A 26,789-nucleotide genomic window follows, 5' to 3' on the forward strand; every position below is an offset into this window, starting at 1 on the left:
CTGCAAGCTCCGCCTCCCGGGTTCACGCCATTCTCCTGCCTCAGCCTCTCTGAGTAGCTGGGACTACAGGCGCCCGCCACCACGCCCGGCTAATTTTTTGTATTTTTAGTAGAGACGGGGTTTCACCGTGGTCTCGATCTCCTGACCTCGTGATCCGCCCGCCTCGGCCTCCCAAAGTGCTGGGATTACAAGCGTGAGCCACCGCGCCCGGCATACACTGAATTATAATAATTTTCAATTGTCTTTCCTCTATGACTGTGGTCTCCTTTAAGGCAGGAATTATGTCTTTTTTTTTTTTTTTTTTTTTTTTTTTGAGACGGAGTCTTGTTCTGTTGCCCAGGCTGGAGTGCAGTGGTGCTGTCTCAGCTCACAGCAAGATCCGCCTCCCAGGTTCACGCCATTCTCCTGCCTCAGCCTCCCGAGTAGCTGGGACTACAGGCACCCGCCACCACGCCCGGCGCATTTTTTGTATTTTTAGTAGAGACGGGGTTTCACCGTGTTAACCAGGATGGTCTCGATCTCCTGACCTTGTGATCCGCCCACCTCAGCCTCCCAAAGTGCTGGGATTACAGGTGTGAGCCACCGCGCCCGGCTAGGAATTATGTCTTTTATCATTAAAAAAAAAAAAGGTTTGATAATGGCTGGCTGGCTAACTGGGTCTTTCCCTCTTAGGCTCAGGTCTAGGACATGATTGTTCTCAAAAATCACTAGCATATTAACTAACTCAGTGACTAATCTGGATCCTGCCTGAGATTTTTAACCATATTTTCTCATGACTTTATACTTCTAAATTTATAGTTTTTCTAGAAGCATCAAGATTGTTCACAATTCTGTTTCTTTCCTACACCACCTTAAAAATTATCAATGAAAGATTAGGGTGGAGGGAGTGGAAGGAAGAAGTAATTCTATCTCAGTTAAATCGAAGGTACTGTCAAGCCAAAAGTCATTTGGAAGGGGCAGGTTTTGGCTACAATTTGACTGTTAGATTTTTAATAATTTTTTTTTATTTTTTTAAATTTTTTTGACAGGGTCTCACCCTGTTGCCCAGGCTAGCGTGCAATGGCACAATCTCAGCTCACTGCAACTTCTGCTTCCCGGGTTCAAGTGATCCTCCCACTTCAGCCTCCCCAGTGGCTGGGCCTACAGGCACACGCCACCACACCCGGCTTATTTTTGTATTTTTAGTAGAGACAGGGTCTTATCATGTTGGCCAGGTTGGTCTTGAACTCCTGACCTCAGGTGATCCGCCCACCTTGGCCTCCTAAAGTGCTGGGATTACACGTGAGTCACCATGCCTGGCCATAAATGTTTTGAGTATAATACTAAAAAATTCTAAAATAACCTAAATGTCTAATATTAGCAAAATGTTTAAGTGAGTTGTGATAAACCAGTAACAGAAAAATAGGCAGTTATTTAAAATGGTGGTTTTGAAGGTTACATAAAATAGAAAAGCGCTTGTTGTAATTTTAAGTAAAAAAAAAAAAAAATCAAACTATAGACACAGTATTATTACTACTTCCCAACTTTAAAATAGCAAGGTCCATATCTGGCAGTATATGTAAAAGACTAAGATAAATTATTTAAAACTGACAATACCCATAGTCTAAATAAGAAAGACACAAATTGAAAAACAAAAGTCCAGAAGAAACTTACATTTCCAGCTGTATTCATGACTGACTTGATTTCCCTTTTACATGCTTTCAGAGACTTCATTTGGATATAAGCTCGTACTTTGTACTGTCAAAGGGAAAATGTTAGTATGTTAAAACTATGGTGGATTTACATAAAGTTTTACTTTCTAGTTAAGAAAACCCAATCTATTTACAACATAGTTACACTAATTACTTGCTAAATCAAGTTTACAATTTTAAAAAATATGCTATTTTCACTGTACTGTTCGAATATACTTCAAAATACTAAAATCATGGTAGAATAAAAATTTAGCTACACGCCTGTAGTCCCAGTACTTTGGAGGCCGAGGGAGGTGGATCACCCAAGCTCAGGAGTTTGAGACCAGCCTGGCCAACACGGTGAAATCCTTTCTCTACTAAAAATACAAAAAATTATCCGGGTGTGGTGACGCGCGCCAGTAATCCCAGCTACTTAGGAAGGCTGAGGCAGGAGAATCTCCTAAACCTGGGAGGCGGAGGTTGCAGCGAGCCGAGATTGCACCATTGCACTGCAGCTTGGGTGACAGAGTGAGACTCCATCTCAAAAAACAAACAAAAAACTTAAATACTCAAGTTCCGGGCAAAAATCCTATCAATCCTCTTCCGCACATGGCTAACAATGACTTTTTAAAATTCCAGTTGATTTTATCATGCAGTACATTCCCATGCCATTTCTCTCGAACTTTATTTATAGAGCAATTTAAGTAAATTATATTATCCTCTTAAGCAAAATGTATTTAGGATAAATGTGCTTCTAAACTACAATACTTCAAAAGACAAACAAATACATGCACCTTGAATTATTGACTGCTTCCAATGATCTATGTCATTGCTTCATTTGTCATAACTACAATTAAATATGTCATGTGTTGCCCCCCCTTTAAAATTTATACTACCTGATGTATCTTTGATTTTGCAGCTTCTATTAGAGCTCCACTTTCAGCTTTATGATTAGATCCATCTTTGTTGTTGTTATTACCAGTCTGTAGGGTGATGAAACAAAGTTTATCAAAATTAAATATTTTTGACCATAATTTAAATCAGTGATTTCCAAGTGAGCTAATCTAAATTACCTAGTGAGCATTTTCAAAATGTAGAATTTGTAGGGCATGGTGGTTCATGCCTGTAATCCCAGCACTATGGAAGGCTGAGGCGGGCGGATCGCTTGAGCCCAGGAGTTCGAGATCAGCTTGAGTAACATGGCAAAATCCCATCTCTACAAAAAATACAAAAATTAGCTGGGCATGGTAGCATGTAACTGTAGTCCCAGCTACTCAGGAGGCTGAGGTGGGAAGACTGCCTGAGCCCAGGAGATCAAGACTGCAGTGAGCCGTAATTGTGCTACTATACTCCAGCCTGACGTGGCAGAGAAAGACCCTGTCTTTAAAAAATGCAGAATCCCAGGTCCCACTCCTAGAGACTGAGGTTCAGTAGTCTAGAGTGGGTGACAGGAAGCTCTACTCATGAGAAGCTCACAGTCGAATGTAATGATGAGCTGGTTTTATTTATTTACAATTTTAATTTTTCACAGAGATGGGGGTCTCCACTGTGGCCAGCCTGGGCTTATTTTAAAAACCATGAATATTACTTTAAGCAAAACTCAGAATATCTTTCTAAAACCCCGAACAGATCCACCCACTTCTTAAAACTTTCTCTGTTATGAACACTGCCAATCACATCAAATTTGAACTTTCTAATTCAAAGTTCTTCAAGCTATCACTCACACTCATATTGCCAACATCATCTCCCACTGCTCTCCTCTGCATTTCTCTGGTACTGCTCATTTCATTACCAGAAAGGTCTCCAGCACACCATAAGCTCATACCTTTTGTGATATTCTCTGCCAGGCTAGTTATCTTGCTCTACTCCTCCTTTTCTGACTTGTCAAACTATTAACCATCTTCCGAGGCCCAAAACAAACATCCAAATTCCTTTGAAATATTCCCTAACCTCTTTCACCTCTTTCTTCCCTGTTCATGACCAGATGTTGCCCAATTTATCTCTTCCTAGACCTGAGATCCTTGAAAGCAAGGACTGCAATGTTTTTGTTTGTTTTTGTCACCTTAGTACCTAGCAGAGTACCTTAGAACCTGGCAGAGCACATAAGCATCTGCTAAACTAAATTATATTTAATCAAATATTACAAGTACTGAATATAAATATTTTACTACACAATGTTTCGGTATAATGCTAAGGTTATTCAACTGAAATCCCTTATGAATACACACTAAAATTGAAAAAAGTAATGCCAGATGTTTATTTTCTTTTTAAACCTCAAGAATGTACACAGGCAAAAAGTATTGGCAATGTTTCCTGCAAACACTCCTTTTAAAACAAAGGGGCAGAAAACGGAAGAAAGAAGGGTCATCCCTTGATAACCAGAAGCACAAGTAAAAGAAAAACATGAGACGCAGGATATACTCATACTGGGCACCAAGTCTCTCACCAGAACATGGTGAAGCTTAAACATCATAAATGTATGCTTTTTTATTTTTGAGTTTGAGTCTTGCTCTGTCTCCCAGGCTGGAGTGCAGTGGCATAATCTTGGCTCACTGCAATCTCCACCTCCCAGTTTCAATCACCTCCCAGATTCTCGTGCCTCAGCCTCCTGAGTAGTTAGAATTACAGTTGTGTGCCACCATGCCCAGCTATTTTCTGTATTTTTAGTAAAGATAGGGTTTCACCATGTTGGCCAGGCCGGTCTCAAACTCCTGACTTCAGGTGATCCACCTGCCTTGGACTCTCAAAGCGCTGGGATTACAGGTGTGAGCTACCACGCCCAGCCATGTATTTTTTTTTTTTTTTGAAGAACTTTAATGATGAAATATTCCCTAATGAAAGCATAGGGAATGAAAGTGTTTATCCAGGTTATGGATTCTATTGTCTTAATTCCAATCTTTCAATTCTATAAAAATAATAGCTCATATATGAAAAGACACTCAATGTACATCCTTAGTCATTATGAAAATATAAATCAAAACTGTAACAAGATACCACTTCACACCCCTAAGATAGCTAATTTTCTTTTAAAGATAGACAATCACAAGTGTTGGTAACAATGGGAGAAATTACAACCTCACAAGTGGCCGGTGGGAATTTAAAATAGTGCAGCCACTTTGTAAAACAGTCTTGTATAGGGTTAAACATAGAGTTAAGATACCATATAACCCAGTGATTCTACTCCTAAATATTATATCCAAGATAACTGAAAACATATATCCACACAAAAATTTGTACATGAATGTTCATAGAAGCACTATATATAATAACCAAAAGGTAGAAAAGAACCCAAATGTCTACCAACTGATAAAGAAATTTTTAAAATGTGGCATATTCATATAGTGAATGGAATATTATTCAGCCACAAAAGGCATGAAGTACATGGAAAAAAAAATAAGTATATGCTACAATATGGATGAAGCTTGAAAGCATTACACTAAGTAAAAAAAGCCAGTGACAAATGGCCGCATATTATGATTCCATTCATATGTAATGTCCAGACGGTAAATTCAGAGACAGTAAGAAGATTAACGGCTGCTTGGGACTGACGAAAGGGGGAAATGGGGAGTGACTGCAAATGGTACAGGGTTTCTTTTTGGGGTGACAAAAATATTTTGAAATTAGATAGTAATGGTTGTACGAATGTGAGTACACTCAAAACCACTAAACTCTATACTTTAAAATGATAAAGCTTATAATATGAAAATTGTATCTTAAAGCTGTTAAGTTCATAACCACAAATATTAATCATATTTTAATTGTTTTCTTTTTAATCCAGTAAACCAACAAGTAGAGAGAATTAATCATATTTTAGATTTTAGTCTGATCACCTTTAAAGACTCACCTCATTCTTTCCATTTTTGTTATTGTTACCCTGTGAAATCATTTTTTCTAGGACAGCAAGAAGATGCAAAGCTTTCTCAGCTTGGTAGGTTAATATATACAGGTCTACAAGCAAAAAACACACTGCTTGGGCAAATTTTTCTTCTGGGAGAAAAAAACACAGAAAAGAATAGTCACATCCTAAAGTAATGCACACATCTCAGACCACCCTCCAAAACAGGATACAAAGCTTTAAATAGCAAAGCATAAGTCTTTACTCAAATGAATGCATATCACCTAGAGCCATGAATGAAAGCAACTTGCAATGTCAACAATGTCATTTTACTAGGCACTGCAAGGCCTCTCATTTCAGAAATTCCAGTGATTAAATCTTCCTTGGGAAAACATCTACTAAACACTAGCACACGTAATGAGGAATATTACTTTAGGCGGAAAGAAACCTGAATTCCAATAGAGGTTGTGCATTCCTAACCTGAAATGTTGAAATCTGAAATTTGTAATCCTCCAAAATCCAAAACTTTTTTTGTTTTTGAGATGGTATCTCACTGTGTTACCCAGGCTGGAGTGCGGTGTTGCAATCTTGGCTTACTGCAACCTCTGTCTACTAGGCTCAAGAGATCCTTTCAGGCCGGGCGCGGTGGCTCACGCCTGTAATCCCAGCACTTTGGGAGGCCGAGGCGGGCGGATCACAAGGTCAGGAGATCGAGACCATCCTGGCTAACACGGTGAGACCCCGTCTCTACTAAAAATACAAAAAATTAGCCGGGCGAGGTGGCAGGCGCCTGTAGTCCCAGCTACGCGGGAGGCTGAGGCAGGAGAATGGCGTGAACCCCGGGGGGCGGAGCCTGCAGTGAGCCGAGATCGCGCCACTGCACTCCAGCCTGGTGACAGAGCGAGACTCCGTCTCAAAAAAAAAAAAAAAAAAAAAAAAAAAAAGAGATCCTTTCACCTTAGCCTCCTGAGTAGCTGGGACCACAAACATGTGTCACCATGCCTGGCTAATTTTTTTTATAGAGACAGGGTTTCACTATGTTGCCCAGGCTGGTCTCAAGCTCCTGAGCTCAAGTGATCCACCCACCTTGGCCTCACAAAGGCTGGGATTACAGGTGTGAGCCACTGTGTCCAGCCTCAAAATCCAATACTTTTTGAGCACCAATGATGCTCAAATAAAATGCTCATGGTAGCATTCTGGACCTCAGGTTAGGAATACTGAACCAGTAAGTATAATGCAAGTATTCCAAAGTTAAAAAAAATCCCAAATCTGAAACACTTCTTGTCCCAAGCATTTTGGATAAGGGATACTCAACCTGCACCTATTCAGCCACTAACTAGGTATGTGTGGTCTCTGTACATCGTTTAACTTTTCAGACTTCAGCTGGCTGACCTGTAAAATGAGGAGAATATTTTACCTGCCTGAAGGCAGAGGGGTGGACCAGGGGATCTTGTGAGGTTCCTTCTAACTAAAAAAGTCTATGACTCCATGAAGTACATTTCTTTTCTAGGTCACGGAGATGGAAAAAAAAAAAAAAACATCTGATTACAGAAGCAAAAGAAGCAAGGTATGGGCTGGAGTATATCACAAAATTGAGACTGCCAAGAGACAAGACCTTCAAAAGAAAAAGAACCCAATGAAGAGAGGAAAGTTAACCTGGTGTGACATAAAACTATCTTTCCTTTCAAAAAAGAATATAAAAGGAAAAATGTCTAGAAGAGAAAATTTCAAAAGGCTTTAAAGAGTGGAATTCATTTAAAAACTGAAATTAACACAGCTGGTGTGCAAAGGTCATATATCTCCAAGGGCTTCTCACTGTACCTAAGACAGTAAGCCCTGCCCTAGGCTTTACCTGTTCTGCCCGTGGCTAATTCTGACTTTATTTCCTATTATCCTCCTTACCTAGCTCCAGTCACAATGATCTTGCTGCTATTGCTCTCACCAAACACAGCCTCTCACCTCAAGTCTTCTCCATATCCCATTATCTCCAGTGGGAATGCTTTCCCTCTAAACAGTAGCAAGGATAACGTCTTTTCTTTATTCGGGTCTTGTTTCAAATACCATCTCGTCCCAGGTCTTGCTTGATTACCTTACTTAAAACATCCCCAGTCAATCTCTACATTCTCACTCAATTTTAGCTTTACTTCATAGCATTCAGTATACAGCCAGCCCCCTGTATCTGACCTGCACCCACAGATTCAACCAACCTCAGACTGAAAATGTTAAAAGAAAAAAAAAAGAGTTGTTGCATCCGCACTGAGTATGTACAGACATTTTCCCCATCACCGTTCCCTAAACAATATGGTATAAAAACATTTTCATAGCATTTACAGTGTATTAGGTATTATAAGTAATTTAGAGATTATTTAAAATGTACAGGAGGACATATACAAAGACTGTATGTAAATACTACACCATTTTATATAAGGGATTTAAGCATCAGCAGATTTTGGTATCTGAAGAGGGGTGTCCTAGAACCAGTCTCCCTTGAATACCAACGGATGGCTGTTTTATTATTGCTTTCTCTCCCATTAGAATAGAAGCTTAACGGGGGAAAAGAGTTTCTGTATTTCATTCACTGCATTATCTCCAGACCCAGAACAGTGTCTGGCCCACAGTATTGGCCCATGTGCTCAATTAGCACATGTTGTATGAAGAATCTGAGTACTGGCCAGGCACGGTGGTTCACACCTGTAATCCCAGCACATTGGGAGGCCAAGGTGGGTGGATTGCTTGAGCCCAGGAGTTTAAGACCAGCCTAGGCAACATGGCGAAACCCAGTCTTTCCAAAACAATACAAAAATTAGCTGGGTGTGGTGGCGAGTGACTGTAATCCCAGCTACTGAAGAGGCCGGGGTGGGAGGATCGCTTGGGCCTGGCAGGTGGAGGTTGCAGTGAGTGGAGATCACGCCACTGCACTCCAGCCTGGGCAACAGAAAGAGACCCCATCTCAAAAAAAAAAAAAAAAAAAAAAAAAAGAAGCTGAGTAGTTATGATTCCAAGTTTGACACTGTAGAAAAGGCAAAACAATAGAGACAGTAAAAAGATCAGTGGTTATAGGTAGAAAGGGAATGAATAGGCACAACACACAACTCTTAGGGCTGTGAAAAATACTCTGTATGATACTATAATGAATATATTTGTCCAAACACATAGAACATACAACACCAAGAGTGAACCCTAACATAAACTATGAACTTTGGATGATTATGATGTATCAATGTAGGTTTATCAATTATAACAAATGCACCACGCTGTTGGGGGATAATGGTAATGAGGCAGGCTATGGATGTGTTGGGGCAGAGGACACATGGGAAATCTCTGTACAAGAGGAAACTTGGTTTTGCTGTAAATCTAAACCTTCTCTAAAAAAACAGTCTTTAAAAAAAATCCAAGCAGTAAAAGTTTAAAAAAAAAAAAAGCCATAATATTTTAAAAGAAAAATGGATGTGAATACTGACTAGTTGATTACTGTTAATATATTCTGTTCAGCCACAGTGCAGATTAATAGGATTTCATGAATTCCGGAAATTCCTTTTTTTTTTTTGAGAACAAGTTTTGCTTTTGTTGCCCAGGCTGGAATGCCGTGGTGCGATCTTGGCTCACTGCAACCTCTGCCTCTTGGGTTCAAGTGATCCTCCTGCCTCAGCCTTCCTGAGTAGCTAGGATTACAGGCATGTGCCACCACACCCGGCTAATTTTGTATTTTTAGTAGAGACGGGGTTTCCCCATGTTGGACAGGCTGGTCTCGAACTCCTGACCTCAGATGATCTGCCCGCCTCGACCTCCCAAAGTGCTGGGATTACAGGCATGAGCCACCGCGCTGGGCATATTTATATTTTAACAGCTGCCTTTAAAGGCAGTTTCTCCATATTGAAATTCTAAGAAGCATCAATAACAGTAACTTTATAGAAAAATGTGTACAGTCCTAAAAGTGTAACTCTGATTTCCAGCTATACAGAAGGACGTGGTCACTAATTACATAATCCCTTACCATTGGTGTCTCTCCTGCCAAGTCTGTCCAGCTACCAAGCTCTCAGGATTGAGGGAAAGAAGAGAAGCACCTCAGAATGGCTCTCTGGAGCCATAGTAATCAGCTGTTCAACCAGCTGTCAGCAAAAGGGGACTCTCTACCTCTTCCCAAAGCACCACAGAGCGCTATCACACCCCACCACTTGTCCTGTGGTAACCACATCAGCAATAAGGCATTCCTGATAAATCAGGAATTCTCATTTGTGTTTTGTATGTAAAAGAAAGCAATCATGGAAAAAAAAGACAAAAATGTAACTCACAAATGGAATTTGACTGCTTGTGGGCTAGAAACCAACAGCCTTCTCTAACAACCATTTCCTGGGTCCAGCTTTCTCCTTTGCTCTTCTTTTTTCCTTTGCCCTTACTTTTCTTGCTACTCCTACTTGAGGTTAGTAAGCTAATTAAGATAGCAAAAAAACTAACTCTGTTCTATACTTCCTACTCCATAATTACCACCAAAAATTTCAGTAAGGCAATAGGCAAAAATGAAATACCTCACTGTCCCCTAACATTCCAAAATGCTACTTCCTTAATGTACTAAAGTAAGAAAGGATCAGGTACACTAAAATAGTGTTGAAACAGCAAAAACCCCACAAATATCACTAAGTGTTTTCAACACTTTCCAACAGCACTTTTAACAGTTATCTTCAAAATTTGGGAAGGGACACTCAAAGAAAACCTGAATTACATTTTTATCTTTTCTAACCATTAAGCAAAGCTGATATGGCTTTTCTTTGAATACTGACATGGACTTCTCAGATTTAGGTTATCTAGGTAAAAGTACCAGAGAACTTTGCAAGTATAGGGAAGATAGGGAAATTTTTGACTTGACAGATAACATACCAAAAGGCTCTATGAACTGATAAAGTTTTTCACCAACTGATATGGCTTCTGTATACTGCCGCAGATGATAAAGAATGACTGCTTGATTATAGTACAACATGCTGTTTTCAACATCATCTAATCCATCCATTTCTTCAACAGCTGAGTGGACCTATAAAGCAATCAACAGAGATTATACTTTAACAACATTAAAGAAATAAAAAGCAAAAGTGAAAGAATTCATATGAATAAAAAGGAACATAGGCCAACATTCTTATTCTGAATTTTTCCACACTTTCAACAGTATCTTTAGATTTTAATTACTCTCACATACTAAAAATTATTTTCATTCTTCTGTGCCACACATAATAAAATTTCAGGTAAAATGTTTTGATGAGACTTTATTAAGTACCCAGCACATGGCTAGACAATTATCTTCCTTGTCACTGTGAAGCTATGTTCCCTGTTTCAATTGGTAACACGGCTTCTGAGTAGGATTCCCATCTCCTAGTCTCACAACCTACAAGAGGCTACACCAGGCGTGCAACAAACTCAAAATGACCTTTCCCATAAAAATGTCACGTAGTATTCATAGTTTGATTTCATTTTGTAAAAACTAAGGTAAAATTTAAACATTAATAATAGCTGGCTGGGCGTGGCAGCTCATGCCTGTAATCCCAGCACTTTGGGAGGCCGAGGCAGGCAGACCACTTGAGGTCAGGAGTTCGAGACTAGCTTAGCCAACATGGTGAACCCCGTCTCTACTAAAAATACAAAATACAAAAAAAAATTTAGCTGGGTGTGGTGGCACGTGCCTGTAGTCCCAGCTACTCGGGAGGCTGAGGGAGGAGACTTGCTTAAATCCAAAAGGCAGAGGCTGCAGTGAGCCAAGATCACATCACTGCACTCCAGCCTGAACAACACAGCGAGACTCTGTATCAAACAAAACAAAACAAAAACAGTTAACTATTTAACATGTGCCAGACTTGCTATGTTAAAACTTTTTTACGGGTTAATCCTCACCAGACCTCAAGGTCATACATAATTTTTTTTTTTTTGAGATGGAGTCACCCAGGCTGGAGTGCAGTGGCACGAACTCAGCTCAGCGTAACCGCCACCTCCAGGGTTCATGTGATTCTCCTGCCTTAGCCTCCTGAGTAGCTCGGACTACAGGCATGCACCACAACACCTGGCTAATTTTGTATTTTTAGTAGAGATGGGGTTTCACCATGTTGGCCAGGCTGGTCTTGAACTCCTGAGCTCAGGCGATCTGCCCACCTCAGCCTCCCAAAGTGCTTGGATTACAGGTATGAGCCACCGCACCCGGCCGAGGACACAGATAATTTCATTTCCACTTTATACATAAGGAAACTGGCACAGAAAACTTGATTATCTTGCCCAAGGCCATAGGGCTAGAAAGTATATTTTCAGGTTTTGTTCCCGTAAAAAAGAATATTTTTAAAGTACTCAATAACAAAAATATATTATTGCACACATGATGGTTAGAAAAGGCTTTTATGGGCTTCACTAAAGGCTAACATCTATAACTGACACCAAAAGAAAAAAAAAAGCATGACACTTTGCATTCTCAAACTGTATACCCCCTTCTGTAAGCTGTAGCAACGGGCTTTTAAATTTTAATCAAGCTTTACAACCATTGCACAATTCCATATAACACATGAAATTGGAAGTCTACCTGTATCAAAACTAACCTTTGCCATTATGAAGATTGCAATAAATTATTGTTCAATATTAAGTAATTAACTCTAAGACCAACACTTCCTTAGAACTCTGATACATAGTACATGGATTTAACAGCCTTGTTTTGACCAATGGCAAGGAACCTGAAGGTTCACAACACACAATGATTTGTAAATTTTGTAACTGGACTTCAACAGACACCAACCACCCACGTGGTTAAGCCTGACATGGTTCAAATGTTAGCAAGTGGTCCCAGCTGACCAACAACATGTGCATTTCAATGAGTTTGGGAACTTTTTATAATCTTCACTTATCAAGTCACTATCTTAAAGAGATTAAAAACAGTATCTTCAAACAGTGAAAACTCAATTTCCAAAGGCAACGCTTTCTGTAGTTATGTAATGGAGAGGGACTGAATTAAGAAGAGTTTAGCCAGAAAAGCTTTTAGATAAAACTATAGCGTTTTGGATTCAGCAATGGTTGAATAATTATCACACGAATAACTTTGCCATATGTTCTATAACTCACCAAAATAATCTAGTAATTGCTCCAGCCAAAAGAAAAACTACTCATTAAGTGAAATTAGACGTTTGTTAATTAAAATGGAATAGGTTGAAAAGGTGTGTCACTGTGCCCAATGTGACTGCGAACAGAAGTATGATTTAAGGAAGCCAGTAATCACAAATACAAACACTTCTAGGAAACTCAAGAGTTGGAAGGCCCTAACAAACCTTATAAACAATAAAAGCTAGTGAAAGAACTTCACAAAGTTTTTTTGGCCTAACTGGAAGTTTGCAGGAATTGCTTATTCAAAAAAAGTTTAAAGGCTGAACTTATTCTCAAAAACCAAACAAATTTGTCCTGGAAGAAACTGTCTATGGGGTCATAGGGTGCATGTACTAGATTATCAGTAAGCATCATCTTTCTTTTGATTCTGGAACACTAGATAAAGTCATCAGTAATAATACTGGAGTAATGAGGAAACGTGAGGACATATAAATTTATGAAGACTGAGACAGGTAGGAGAACAGGCTCAAGAGTCAGAAGGCCTGGTTTAAATCTGTTCTTCCTTCCTAGTTGTGTAAATTTAAATTAGACTTCCTAAACCCTGGTTTTAAAACTGAGATAATAAGCACCTACTGCCTCAAGAGTTGAATGTGAGGATTATATGAGATAAGGCATAAAAAGCACTTAATACAGAATTTGGCACCAAGTATGCATTCAATAAATGGTAGCTATTATTCTCATTTTTGAATTTTAATGGGGTTTTAAAATTACTTTATGCCTATAAAGGATTATAGAGGGCCTGAAGGGACAACTTGCTTCTACCTGTGTCACACTTTAGGGTGATACTATACAGTATCATGGTACTCATGATTACAGGAAAGATCCCATGACTCCCTAACAGCATGAAGCAGTAACTAAAATTACAGACTCTAGAGTTAAATACAACTGAGTTCATGTAGCTCTTACTACTTAAAAACTTTGTGTCTTTGGACAATTTACACAGCTATCTGTGCCCTGGCTTTCCCACTTTTAAAATAAGAAAAATTATATAGCTTTTTCATAGGGCTACTGAGAAGAACAAATGAGAAGTTGCACACAAGCTCCTGGCAGAGCCCTGTCACACAGTGAACACTTAACATATGCTAGCTGATCCTATCAGCACCATCACTGTTATCAGCCCTCTTGAACACCAAAAGTCTAGCCCCAGGATTCAAGAAACATTGCCGTTATCACCAGACCAATCCCCAATTCAAGCCTCAAGCCAGATACAAAGCAGAATATCTTCTATTTAATTAATCATCTCCTGATCCAAATGCTAAAAAAACTTGACATTAGGATTAATCATATTTTTGTAATTATAAACAAGATATATCTCCACAGCTAAGCTTCTTCATATAGTTCTTTCTCAAAACTCCAAAGCTCATTCAAATTTGGTATATTAGTCTATTCTGTTCAAGTTAATTAAAACCCCAATTAAAAAAATAATCCCACAACATACCTTTTATCTCCTGGAATAATAATTTTATGGAAATAAAATTAATGCTAACAAATGCTTCAGACAAGAAATACCAGACGAATCACCTTTATTTTCCTTAACTATTTGTATTTCATAAATTGAAGAACAGAACAATATTTTTTATAGTTAAATTCATTTGTATATCACCTGATTCTTCAGTTGGTTAAGTGTTTGTCTCAAATTATCTGTTGTTGTTTGGTTACTTTTAAAAAACTCAGCTACTGCTGTATTCAAAATTATTTTATAATCATCTTTGTTTATATCTTGTAGACAGGCAAGGTGTTGTAGACAGGCATCATAATTTCCAGACTGAAAAAAAAAAAACCACACACACACACAAAATTACATACCAGCTTTAAGAACAGTGTATCATTCCAAATATATTTCATTCATCTTTATCTTAAAAGTTCTTAAAAAGAAAGATGTAGTTTCCCTACATATACTAATCAGTCACTAAAGCAATATTATGTCAGTTAAGAAACTGTGGATATTTACTTCCTAAGACTCAAAACCCTGACATCGACACATATATTGATATGATAAATATACTGGTATATACATATAGTGCTAGCAGGGTATTAATGGCTGAGACTAGTCAAGAAAGCTAATATAATCACTCCAAATTTTATTTTCTAGTAAATATATTTTGAATACCCAAGCATCAAGTTCTTCTGCTTACATGCACGTAACCTGATAACCAAATAAGGTTTTCTTTCATATTGTTTAATGTCAGAAAAGTTAAAATTCTGCCAATAAAGTTTTGGGGTTCCATTTTAAAGTACCTTCAAGAAAATAATTTTTGAATCTGATATTTTCAGAAATAAATAAATAAATAATTGAACAGCATAGTGAAATGAAAAGACTGACCCATATACTTACAAATCTAAATTTAGAAGACTTAAAAACAACAGTATATGAGTTAAAACATGTTTACAAAAACTTGGGAATGGCTCCAATTACTCCCATTCCTTTCACCATATTTAAACTCTAAAACATTTATTTTTAAAATTAAACCTACTTATCTCTAAATTAACTTTTGAATTATTACAGAGTAAAAATTGTAAATTTAAAAATTCACTATGAAAAGATTCATACTTGACAGAACCCTACAACTTGAGCAGATTAAGAGAAGCCATTTCTTACTGTGAAGGCTTGGAAAGCATTGGTGGATAACTCCTTCTCTTGATCAGTGATCCCAGAGGACTGACCTGTGCCTTCATGTTTCTCTGCTCCCTGATCTGCAAACACACAAATGTTTACAGTTCTTTAGAAATAAAAGTTGTACAGTGGTCTCTCCTTATCCAGTTTCACTTTCTGCAGTTTCAGTTACCCAAGGTGAAGTATGGTATGTAAATATCAAATCGAAAATTCCAGAAATAAGCAGTTCTTAAGTTTTAAACAGCAATGTTCTGAGTAACATGATGAAATCTCTTGCCATCCTGCAGTGTCCCGCTCTGTCCCATCCAGGAAGTCAATCATTCCTTTGTCCAGCATTCCATGTTGTATAAGATACCTCCCCCTTGGACACATAGTAGCCATCTTGGTTATCAGATCAATAGGTCATAGGAAGAAAGGTGAGTAGGGTACAGTAAGATATTTTGAGAAAGAGAAACCACATTCAGATAACTGTTATTTTATTACTGTTGTTGTTAATCTCTTACTGTGCCTCATTTATAAACTTTATCATAGTTATGTATGTATAAAAAAAAGCAGTACATAGGTTCAGTACTATCTGTGGTTTCAAGTATCCACTGGAGGACCCTGAATGTATCTCTTGAGGAAAAGGTGGGAGACTACTATATAGTGAATTTGTCCCTAGTTTTCATCTTGTGTTCTTCCTAATAAAGTGGCCAGAGTTAGGGCTCTCTCAACAATGACTGATTAATGTTGCCAGGCGTGGTGGCTCACGCCTGCAATCCCAGCACTTTGGGAGGCCAAAGCGGGCAGATCACGAGGTCAGGAGATCAAGATCATCCTGGCTAACACAGTGAAACCCCGTCACTACTAAAAATACAAAAAAAAAAAAAAAAAAAATTTAGCTGGGCATGGTGGTGGGCGCCTGCAGTCCCAGCTACTTGGGAGGCTGAGGCGGGAGAATGGCATGAACCCGGGAGGTGGAGCTTGCAGTGAGCCAAGATAATGCCACTGCACTCCAGCCGGGGCAACAGAGTGGGACTCCGTCTCAAAAAAAAAACCAAAAAAACCAAAAAACCAAAAAACCAATAACTGATTAATGTTATAAGCTAATAAGAAGCTACTCCTCTGAAAACTTGAAAAGGTTCCTTTGGCCAAGTTGAAACACAATGAAAACCTGCCCACTTAAATAAAGACCACAAGCTCTGTTGATGAAGACATTCAAGCTGAGAATATTGTGCTCTTTAAAAAATATTAGATCTGCCACCCAGCAATATACAGTCCCACATATTCAAGCAACTATGCCAGGTGCTGGAGATATAAACACACCTACGACGCCTTTAAGAGATTTATAATTTGGTTGGAAAGTAGTAACACTTAATCAGAAAACTACATTGATAAGAGCTTACAGCTAATTTCCAGGCAAGGAATATTTTCATAGGCTCAGAAATCCAAAATATTAACACATTTAAAAAGTTTAATATGTTAAGTGTCCATGTAAATTCACAGTAAAGGTTAATAATCTGTTTAGCTGGGAAAACTACCTCCTACCTCTATAATTTACTATTTTAAATATTAGATGTTTTGCTTTTTGTTTTAATTTGAAAATAAATTCCAAAATAAAGGTAAAAATCTCAGCTGAACCAAACCTAAAACTACTCAGAACAAAAGTGTGTTAAGTACTCTAACAAATGCTTCAATACTTTTTATAGTTCTCTCAAGAGTCATTGTTGGCTGGGCGTGATGGCTCATGCCTACAATCCCAGCTACTTGGGAGGCTGAGGCATGAGAATTGCTTGAACCAGGGAGGCAGAGGTTGCAGTGAGCTGAGATCACACCACTTCACTCCAGCATGGGCGACAGAGTGAGACTCTGTTTTGAGGGAAAAAAAAAAAAAAAAGGCCAGGTGTGGTGGCTCATGCCTATAATCCCAGCATCTTGGGAGGCCAAGGCGGGTGGATCACAAGGTCAGGAGATCGAGACCATCCTAGCTGACACAGAGAAACCCCATCTCTACTAAAAATACAAAAATTAGCTGGGCGTGGTGGCAGGCGCCTGTAGTCCCAGCTACTCAGGAGGCTGAGGCAGGAGAATGGCGTGAACCTGGGAGGCAGAACTTGCAGTGAGCCGAGATCGTGCCACTGCACTCTAGCCTGAGCAACAGAGTGAGACTCTGTCAAAAAACAAACAAACAAAAAAAAACTATCAGAGACTGGGCAATTTATAAAGAAAAGAGGTTTAATTGGCTTATGGTTCCACAGGCTGTACAGAAAGCACATATAGGGAGTTCTCAGGAAACTTACAATCATGGCAGAAGGCAAAGAGGAGGCAAGCACATCTTCACATGGTCAGCAGAAGACAGAGCAAAGAGGGAGGTGCTACACACTTTTAAATAATGACATCTAGTGAGAACTCACTCACTATCACCAGTACAGCAAGGGGGAAATCCACCCCCATGATCCAGTCACCTCCCACCAGGTCCCTCCCCTAACATTGGGGATTTACAATTCAACATGAGATTTGGGTGGGGACACAGAGCTACACAATATCATTAGGTCATTGTTTTTTGGTTTTTTATTTATTTCAAGAGTCTAAGCCAATTAGAATTAATTAAATAGAATTAGAATGTCCTACATTCTGAATTTTTCTATTTCCTCAATAGTACATGCAGTTTAACATTTCTGGCAAGAATACTATATAGGTAATGTAAATATTAGTCATTTTTATTTATTTTTTATTTTTATTTTATTTATTTAATTAGATGGAGTCTTGCTCTGTCACCCAGGTTGGACTGCGGTGGCACAATCTTGGCTCAGCCTCCCGAGTAGCTGGGACTACAGGAACCTGCCACCACACCTGGCTAATTTTTTTATTTTTAGTAGAGACAGGGTTTTGCCATGTTGGCCAGGCTGGTCTCAAACTTCTGACCTCCCAGGTGACTGCTGGCCTCAGCTTCCCAAAGTGCTAGGATTACAGGTGTGAGCCACTGCGCTTGGCCTAGTCATTTTTAATGTTAAGTTTTCTTTTCTGCAAAAATTTGCCATTTGTTTTTAAAAGGTGCCTTTTATATTTTACTATCTCCCAAAGAATATCCTGTTTCTTGGTTCTACTCACCAGCAAAAGCTCCACGCACCACTAATAGAAACATCATTAAAAGGAAATGTGACCACTGCATAAATGTGATGTCATGGGCCGCAAACATAGGTAGGTGATGGCAATGTCACTGTGTATGACTTCAAAGAATTTCAAAGTCTCACAATATTTGAATTTCTAATATTTATACAGGAATTTTTTTCATACAGAATTGTTGCCTCAGACTGAAACTCAAAGACCTCCAAAGCTTGAACCTATCTGCAAAATGGGGATAAGAAAACCCTTTTCTAAGTTATTGTAAGGCTTTAGTAAGAATATATGTGAAGTAACTGGCATGTACCTGGCAGAGTAAACCCCTGATATGTAGCACAATAGTGCAGATTCTATCATTTTCAACATACAGACGGGAGGCAGGTTGCACAGTGACGTACAATTTTTAGAACTGAAATAAGACTAAAACTTTAATGTCATTTCTGAAATTAAACAGATGCTACAAAGTGGAACTGGGGCAAGTTTCAGCTTCCCTATTTACTAAAATAAGAGTCTGTATTAAATAGCTTTTAGCATCTCTTCCAACTCAGATTCAGTAACTCCAAACATGCTTCTATAAAGAAACTGAGGCCGGGCGCAGTGGCTCACACCTGTAATCCCAGCACTTTGGGAGGCCGAGGCGGGCAGATCACCTGAGGTCAGGAGTTCAAGACCAGCCTGGACAACATGGTGAAACCCTATCTCTACTAAAAACACAAAAATTAGCCGGGCGTGGTGGTGCAAGCCTGTAGTCTCAGCTACTTGGGAGGCTGGAGCAGAAGAATCACTTGAACCTGGGAGGCAGAGGTTGCAGTGAGCCGAGATCATGCCACTGCACTCTAGCCTGGGTGACAGAGCAAGACTTCATCTCAAAAAAAAAAAAAAAAAAAAAAGAAACTGATATGTTTGTTCCTAAAGCAGCACTCATATCCAATTAAGGTTTCTATGGAAGACAAATCCCCACATGAGAAATAGTAGACCACCTTGTCCCCAAGTTTACCCCTCAAGAGTGCCTACAACCAACTTTCCAGAAAGTTGTCAAGAATCACACTGGTCATGGGGTTCTTTTGCTTACTGTCTCCTTTCCATTCTTCCCTCTCCTTCTATAGATCTGCCAACATGGACTCAAGTTGGGGCTAGAGCTAGTAGAATGCTCCCCCAGTATGGTGCCCCAGAGTTGTATCTTTCATAGTAGCCTCCACTTTCGCACTTCTCCATCACAAGCCCCCTTCCAGGATACTGGGAAGTGTGACTCCCTCTATAATGGCTTCAAGGAGTTGCCTAGATAAACAAACTCCCTTATCCTCAAGAACCCTGCCACAGTCCTTCATAGTGTTCCTCAAACACCAGAAACTTGCTGAAAGAAGAGTAAATATGAATGGCTTAATAACATGAAATGAAATTCATCCTCATTATTTATTAAATAATTGTAAATTAAAACAATAATACTAAATGTCTAGAAATAAATATTCTTCAAGAGATTTGATAACTAAATCATGGTATAGGAATACAATGGCACATTAACAGTTATTAAGTCTATATAACTTGATGTGGAAAAATATTTACAACATGTTGTTAAATAAAAGAAACAGATTGCAAACTGCTTTGTACAACTGAATCCCATGTTTTATAAAAATATATACACAAATACGTACCTCTGAATAAGTATAAAGTCTACAAAGATACACAGCAAAATATTCATCAAACTGTATGTGCACTTATGATCTGGGCACTTTTTGATAACTGCCTAGACACTAGGAGCATCTCAAAGAACCAGTTGTTGGCCAGGTGTGGTGGCTCACACCTGTAGTTCCAGCATTTTGGGAGGCCAAGGCGGGTGGATCACTTGAGCCCAGGAGTTCAAGAACAGTCTGGGCAGCATGGTGAAACCCTGTCTCTACAAAAAATACAAAAATTAGCTGGGCATGGTGGCATGCATCTGTAGTCCCAGCTACTAGGGAGGCGAAGGTGGGAGGATTGCTTGAATACAAGAGGTGGAGGGTGCAGTGAGCTGAGATTGTGCTACAGCACTCCGGCCTGGGCAGCAGAGTAAGACCTCATCTTAATAAACTAAAAATAAAAGAACCAGTTGTCAACAGAACTAACTTTGGGAAGTCCTAGCCTGGCACATGTCAGCAGTCAGTGAAGATTCCCAACTTCCCTTTTCCAAGAAGGCAATATGACATAATTAAAAGAGCACAAGTCTTAGAATCAGTCACATTTTCAGTCCAGTCTTCCTTTGGCCTGTCTTTAATTGGAGATGCTAAATAAATATAGCTCCCTTCCCTGCTTTTCTTTTACCAGAACTAAAAATTCTTGTAGTTATATTTTTAAAAATATATTTATGTCTGTAATTTAAACATAAAAATTAACAGTAAAATTCAATTTCATGTGACTTGACTATGAAACAGCTCTTTAGATCACTACGAAACCCCCAGAAGACTGCACACCTTTTTGAGAGTCACCACTTATAACAACGTAATACTGTATAACTTGTATTTAAAAAAACTCATCTAAGAACTTGTCTGCCATATAAAAAAGGCATTCCAGTATTTGGGCTTATTAAAAAGTGTTACTTCTGATAATTAAAGTTAGCAGGTCAATTAGTATTTTATTTCCACTTTAGTATACGACAGGGAGGAGGAAAAGCTAAGAGTTAAGTGAATGACGTCTGCCAGTTTCAAAGAACAATGTTAAAGTTTTTTCTTTGGAAAGCCAATAACAATGAGTTTCACTACAAGAACATACTGTTTACCCAATACATGTGTTTTGCAAAACTGTCAGGTGCACAAAAAAGGTAAGGACCAATTATTTTAAAATGTGTAAAAATGTGACACAGGACTTTAGGACCTCAGAAAGCAAGTTATAAGTTTAGATTGAAACAGAATACTCAATCCACATATTGTCACCATAAAATTTTAACAAAGAATATAAATACCTTTCATGTTTCTTTTATTATTAAAGATTTTAGGAAACATAACGTTTTAAAAAATGTGTCTTCTCTCATAAAGAAACATAATTTAAACCAAATGCCAAAAATTCTTAGTTTGCCATCAAGCTTTCTCTAAAGCTTCTTCTAAAATATGTCCCTTGGCTGGGCACAGTGGTTCACACCTGTAATCCCAGCACTTTGGCAGGCCAAGGCAGGAGGACTGCTTGAGCCTAGGAGTTCCAGACCAGCCTCGGAAACAAAAAAAGACCCTGTCTCTATTTTTAAAAATTGTTTTAATTAGCCAGGCATAGTGGCATGTGCCTGTAGTCCCAGCTACTTGGGGGGCTGAGGTGGGATAATCGCTGAAGCCTGGGAGGTTGAGGCTGCAGTGAGCTGTGACCAGCTGGGTGACAGAGTGAAACCTTGTCTCAAAAATAATAATAATAATAAATATGAATAAAATGAATAAGTAAAATATGCCCTAGATTAGATGACATTCTTTAATGAGACTTTTGGGCCCAACTGTAAGAGCACCTTAGAAATACAGGGCAAAGGGGGAAAAAAAACAAAACAAAACAAAACAAAACAAAACAAAACACCCAACAACTCACCCAGGTGTTGAAAATTTTGAGCTTCTATTCTCCAGTAAAAGTAGAGTAGTTTATGTGGCCACTGCTGTCAGTAACCCAGAAAACGGAAGTCTCAGGCTGGACATGATGGCTCATGCCTATAATCTCAGCACTTTGGGAGGCTAAGATGGGTGGATCACCTGAGGTCAGGAGTTCCAGACCAGCCTGGCCAACATGGTGAAACCCGTTTCTACTAAAAATACAAAAATTAGCTGGGCTTGGTGGCATATGCCTATAATCTCAGCTACTTGGGAGGCTGTGGCAGGAGAATTGCTGGAACCCGGGAGGCAGAGGCTGCAGTGAGCCAAGATCACGCCATTGCACTCCAGTCTGGGTGACGGAGCGAGACTCCATCTCAAAAAAAAGAAGAAAAGAAAAGGAAAGAAAAAGAAAATGTAAGTCTCCTAAAATTCTCCAGAAAACGAGAGAAGCCAATTTAAGATAAATATATAAGCTGGGCTGGACACATTGGCTCACGCCTGTAATCCCAGCATTTCGGGAGGCTGAGGAGGGTGGATCTTGAGCTCAGGGCAACATGGCGAAACCCCATCTCTACCAAAAACACAAAACTTAGCCAGGTGTGGTGGCACATGCCTGTAGTCCAGCTACTTGGGAGGCTGAGGACGGAGGATCACTTGAGCTCAGGAGGTGGAGGTTGCAGTGAGCTGAGATTGTGCCACTGCACTTCAGCTTGGGTGACAGTGAGACCCCATCTCAAAATAAATAAATAAATAGATAAGCTGGACTCTAAGGCTGACAACAGCCTCTGAAATTCCCATTTCTACACACGTTTCACAGAACTGAGCTCAATAAATAACCTTTTACATGTTAACAAACCATTATTTTACCTACATTCTTTAACTTCAGGATAAAAATTTTCTGTTTTTAAAAAAACACACTTCACCACTCAGGAGGCTTAGGAGGGAAGATCGCTTGAGCCCAGTATTTGACTACCAGCCTGAGCAATCAGTGAGACCCCATTTCTTCTTCCTCTTTTTTTGTTTTTGAGACGGAGTCTCGCTCTGTTGCCCAGGTTGGATGGAGTGCACAGGCACAATCCCAGCTCACCGCAACCTCTGCTTCCCAGGTTCAAGTGATTTTCCTGCCTCAGCCTCCTGAGTAGCTGGGATTATAGGTGCCCGCCACAATGCTCAGCTAATTTTTGTATTTTTAGTAGAGGCGGGGTTTCACCATGTCAACCAGGTTGGTCTTGAACTCCTGATCTTAAGTGATCCGCCTGTCTCGGCCTCCTAAAGTGCTGGGGTTACCAGCGTGAGCCACCACACCTGGCCAAGACCCCATTTCAAATACACACACACACACACACACACACACACACACACACACACACTTCGACAGGATTATTTTTATTTTCCCTGTTAAATATTTGTACATTTCTCAAGTTTTCTGCCAGAAATGGGTATTCATTTTTGTAATCAGTTTTTTTAATGTTTTAAAAAAATTTATTATTTATAACTACTGACTTCTTACCAGACAGACTCTGCACATAATCCCATAGCATTTCTTTACTTGTCCAAAAGTAGTCTCCATTGCCAACTGAAAGAGTATACGACCGTTCACCCATAAGCTTGACTTTCCTTCTACTCTGGCCTAATGAACATGGCTGACTTTCTATGCGTACAGAGCTCTTTGACCCACAAACCTTGACAGTCTTTACACCAATAGACTTCATTTCTAACCAAACAATTGCCTTTAGGTTTGAACTATGCAGAGAAGAAATGCACCACGTTTTCAAAACTGAAAATCATCAGTTAACTGAAAGCACAGACACATTCCAATACAGAACGTTAATCATTCAAATCTGATTGGAGGAGACTACAAGCTACACTCATCAAAATACAGCTCCACTGATATATCAAGAAAAGAAAACTTTTCCAAAGAAAAAAGGGATGTTAAAAGACCTAAGGAAATCAACGATCACAGTCACAAAATACCAATGATGCCATTGTGAAGGAAAGTTTTAAATCTTAAGAAGGATGCCACTTCGAAGAAAAACAATTCACTATACAGCTAGGTTAACACACCTCACATATGATTTCTATCATCTGAACAAGTATACTTGACTTACAAAACCTCAAATTGTTTATTCACTAAACCATATTCCCTCCATTTTAAGCTGGACAAGAGGAGCTGGAGAAATGGGAAAGCACACACTTCGCAGCCCAAAGAATAAGCCATTTGTAACAAGCAATGCTACAGAATTGAGCATCCTGCCCAGTAGTGCAGAAATAAAGGAACAGAAATTCAAATCAACAATATCAGCATGGCCGGCACAGTGGCTCAGGCCTGTAATCCCAGCACTTTGGGAGGCCAGGGCAGGAGGATCACCTGGGGTCAGGAGTTTGAGACCACCCTGGCCAACATGGTGAAATCCCATCTCTACTAAAAATACAAAAATTAGGCTGGGCGCGGTGACTCACACCTGTAATCTCAGCAATTTGGGAGGCCAAGGCAGGCAAATCACCAGGTCAGGAGTTTGAGAGCATTCTGACCAACATGGTGAAACCCCCATCTCTACTAAAAATACAAAAATTAGCCGGGCATGGTGGTGCGCGCCTATAATCCCAGCTACTCAGGAGGCTGAGGCAGGAGAATCACTTGAACCTAGGAGGCGGAGATTGCAGTGACCCGAGATCATGCCACTGCACTCCAGCCTAGGCAACAGAGCAAGACTGTCTTAAAAAAAAAAAAAAAAAAAAAAAAAGGGCCCGGCGTGGTGGCTCACGCTTGTAATCCCAGCACTTTGGGAGGCCGAGGCGGGCGGATCATGAGGTCAGGAGATCGAGACCACAGTGAAACCCCGTCTCTACTAAAAATACAAAAAAAAAATTAGCCGGGCGTGGTGGCGGGCGCCTGTAGTCCCAGCTACTCAGAGAGGCTGAGGCAGGAGAATGGCGTGAACCTGGGAGGCGGAGCTTGCAGTGAGCCGAGATTGCGCCACTGCACTCCAGCCTGGGCGACAGAGCGAGACTCCGTCTCAAAAAAAAAAAAAAAAAAAAAGAAAAAAGAAAAAACAGTATCAGCATGCTTTAAGGAAGCTAGGCAAAGCAGAATATTGCCACTGCTGATGAGTATTTTGTTTTCACACGTAAGAGGAGTTGTTTTTATGCATAGAAAAGACTGAGATTTACTCTAGTTTTAAAATATTAATACTTAATTTATTAAAGTAACAAATTCAAAAAGCATGGATTTTACTCAAATTTTTACACTGAACTTAGACAACTTATTCTACTTGGAGGTCTAATTTTAAAGGCCTGTGATGAATGTCTAAACTCATTTCAAAGTTCACCTTCAACATAACATCTTCAAACATAAAATGTTAACTACTTAAAAAATTTTATCAAGACTACACTTTCAGGGATCATTTCTACAGTTGGTTACTAGAGAAGTTTCTCCAAAAGTGTAGAGTACCAAACGCTTTTTTTTAATTAAAAAAAAAAATTTATCAAGTCAGAACTATTGCAACCCCCCCTCCACCAAACCCCAACAATATATTCAATTTTAAGTATAATTGTTAGACTTAAAAAGACAAAATTTTTGTATTTTAACATGTGTCAAGAAAAAAAAATTTCCTGAGAATAACTTACAAACCTAAAAAATTAAACTTACAGTGACTCTTAGGTACTCTCTAGTGTCCACAAAATAAAATAACTACAATAAGGTTTCAATTTAAATTCACAAGTATAAATCAATATTCAGTCAATTATACATTTTAAATTGAAATCATAAGATTAATATAAGTGCCAGGCATAGTGGCTCATACCTGTAATCCCAGCACTTTGGGAGGTCAAGGTGGGAAGATGGCTTGAGCTCAAGAGTTCAAGACTAGCCTGGGCAACATGACGAAACCTCATCTCTACAAAAAATACAAAAATTAGCCAGGCGTGGTGGCGCATGCCTATAGTCCCAGCTACTTGGGAGGTTGAGGTGGGAGGATTGCTTGAGCCTGGGAGGTCAAGGCTGCAGTGAGCAGTGCTCATGCCACTGCACTCCAGCCTGGGTGACAGAGTGAGACTCTGTCTGGAAAAAAAAAAAAAAGACCAATATATTACTCTAAATTCGAATATTAAAAACACTTACTCAAGCCTGTAATACCAGCAATTTGGGCAGTCGAGGCAGGAGGCTTGCTTGAGTCTAGGAGTTTGAGACCAGCCCAGGATACATGGCAAAACCCTGTCTCTACAAAAAAATAGAAAAACTGGCCAGGTGTGGTGGCATGCACTTGTAGTCCCAGCTACTTGGGAGGTTGGGGTGGGAGGATCACTTGAGCCCAGGAGGTTGAGGCTGCGGTGAGCCAAGATCATGCCCCTGTACTCCAGCCTGGGCAACAGAGTGAGACCCTGCCTCAAAAAAATTAATTAAATTTAAAAAAGAAAAAAAACCACTTTAAATATCAAACATAGGTCACTACCACATCAACTCCTTGTTCTAAAAACTAGTAATTGAAAATAATGAATTAAGCTTTTAGCATTTAACATGTCTTTCTGGGAAGACTAACAGTCAATATGGGAAAGCTATTCTTTTTTGTTGTTGTTTTTGAGACAGGGTCTCACTTTGTAGCCCAGGCTAGAGTGTGGTGGTGTGATCACGGCTCACTGCAGCCTCGACTTCCTGGGCTCCAGTGACCTCCTACCTCAGCCTCCCGAGTAGCTGGGACTACAGGCATGCAGCAGCACACCAACTAAGTTTTTTCAATCTTTTTGTAGAGACGGGCTCTCCTTTTGTTGCCCAGGCTGCTCTTGAACTCCTGGGCTCAAGTGATCTGCCCACCTTGGCCTCCCGAAGTGCTGAGATTACAGGCATGAGTCACTGTACCCAGCCCAGGAGAGCTACTCTTTAAAGAAGAACATTCACTAACAAAGGTAGA

The 26,789-nt window shown here is 39.5% G+C and overlaps 1 protein-coding gene and 1 pseudogene across 4 annotated transcripts in view; one reads left to right on the forward strand and one right to left on the reverse strand.

The window, feature by feature from the left end:
• CNOT10 (CCR4-NOT transcription complex subunit 10) overlaps positions 1-26,789 on the reverse strand; it is a 95,716-nt gene that overhangs the window by 58,770 nt on the left and 10,157 nt on the right. For all 4 annotated transcript variants that reach the window (XR_004029799.1, XM_030812224.1, XM_030812223.1 and 1 more), the window contains exons 2-7: positions 15,227-15,321; positions 14,231-14,392; positions 10,381-10,531; positions 5,515-5,657; positions 2,567-2,653; positions 1,654-1,737 (exon numbers count right to left, since the gene is read on the reverse strand). Coding sequence is in view for 3 of the 4 variants with exons in the window: in XM_030812224.1 (XP_030668084.1) it covers positions 1,654-1,737; positions 2,567-2,653; positions 5,515-5,657; positions 10,381-10,531; positions 14,231-14,392; positions 15,227-15,321 (722 nt within the window). In the remaining variant the exon portion in view is untranslated. The remainder of the gene's footprint in view (positions 1-1,653; positions 1,738-2,566; positions 2,654-5,514; positions 5,658-10,380; positions 10,532-14,230; positions 14,393-15,226; positions 15,322-26,789) is intronic.
• On the forward strand, positions 25,265-25,340 carry LOC115835028 (annotated as a pseudogene).

This window comes from Nomascus leucogenys, chromosome 4 (assembly GCF_006542625.1).
Source record: "Nomascus leucogenys isolate Asia chromosome 4, Asia_NLE_v1, whole genome shotgun sequence".
Taxonomy (NCBI): domain Eukaryota; kingdom Metazoa; phylum Chordata; class Mammalia; order Primates; family Hylobatidae; genus Nomascus; species Nomascus leucogenys.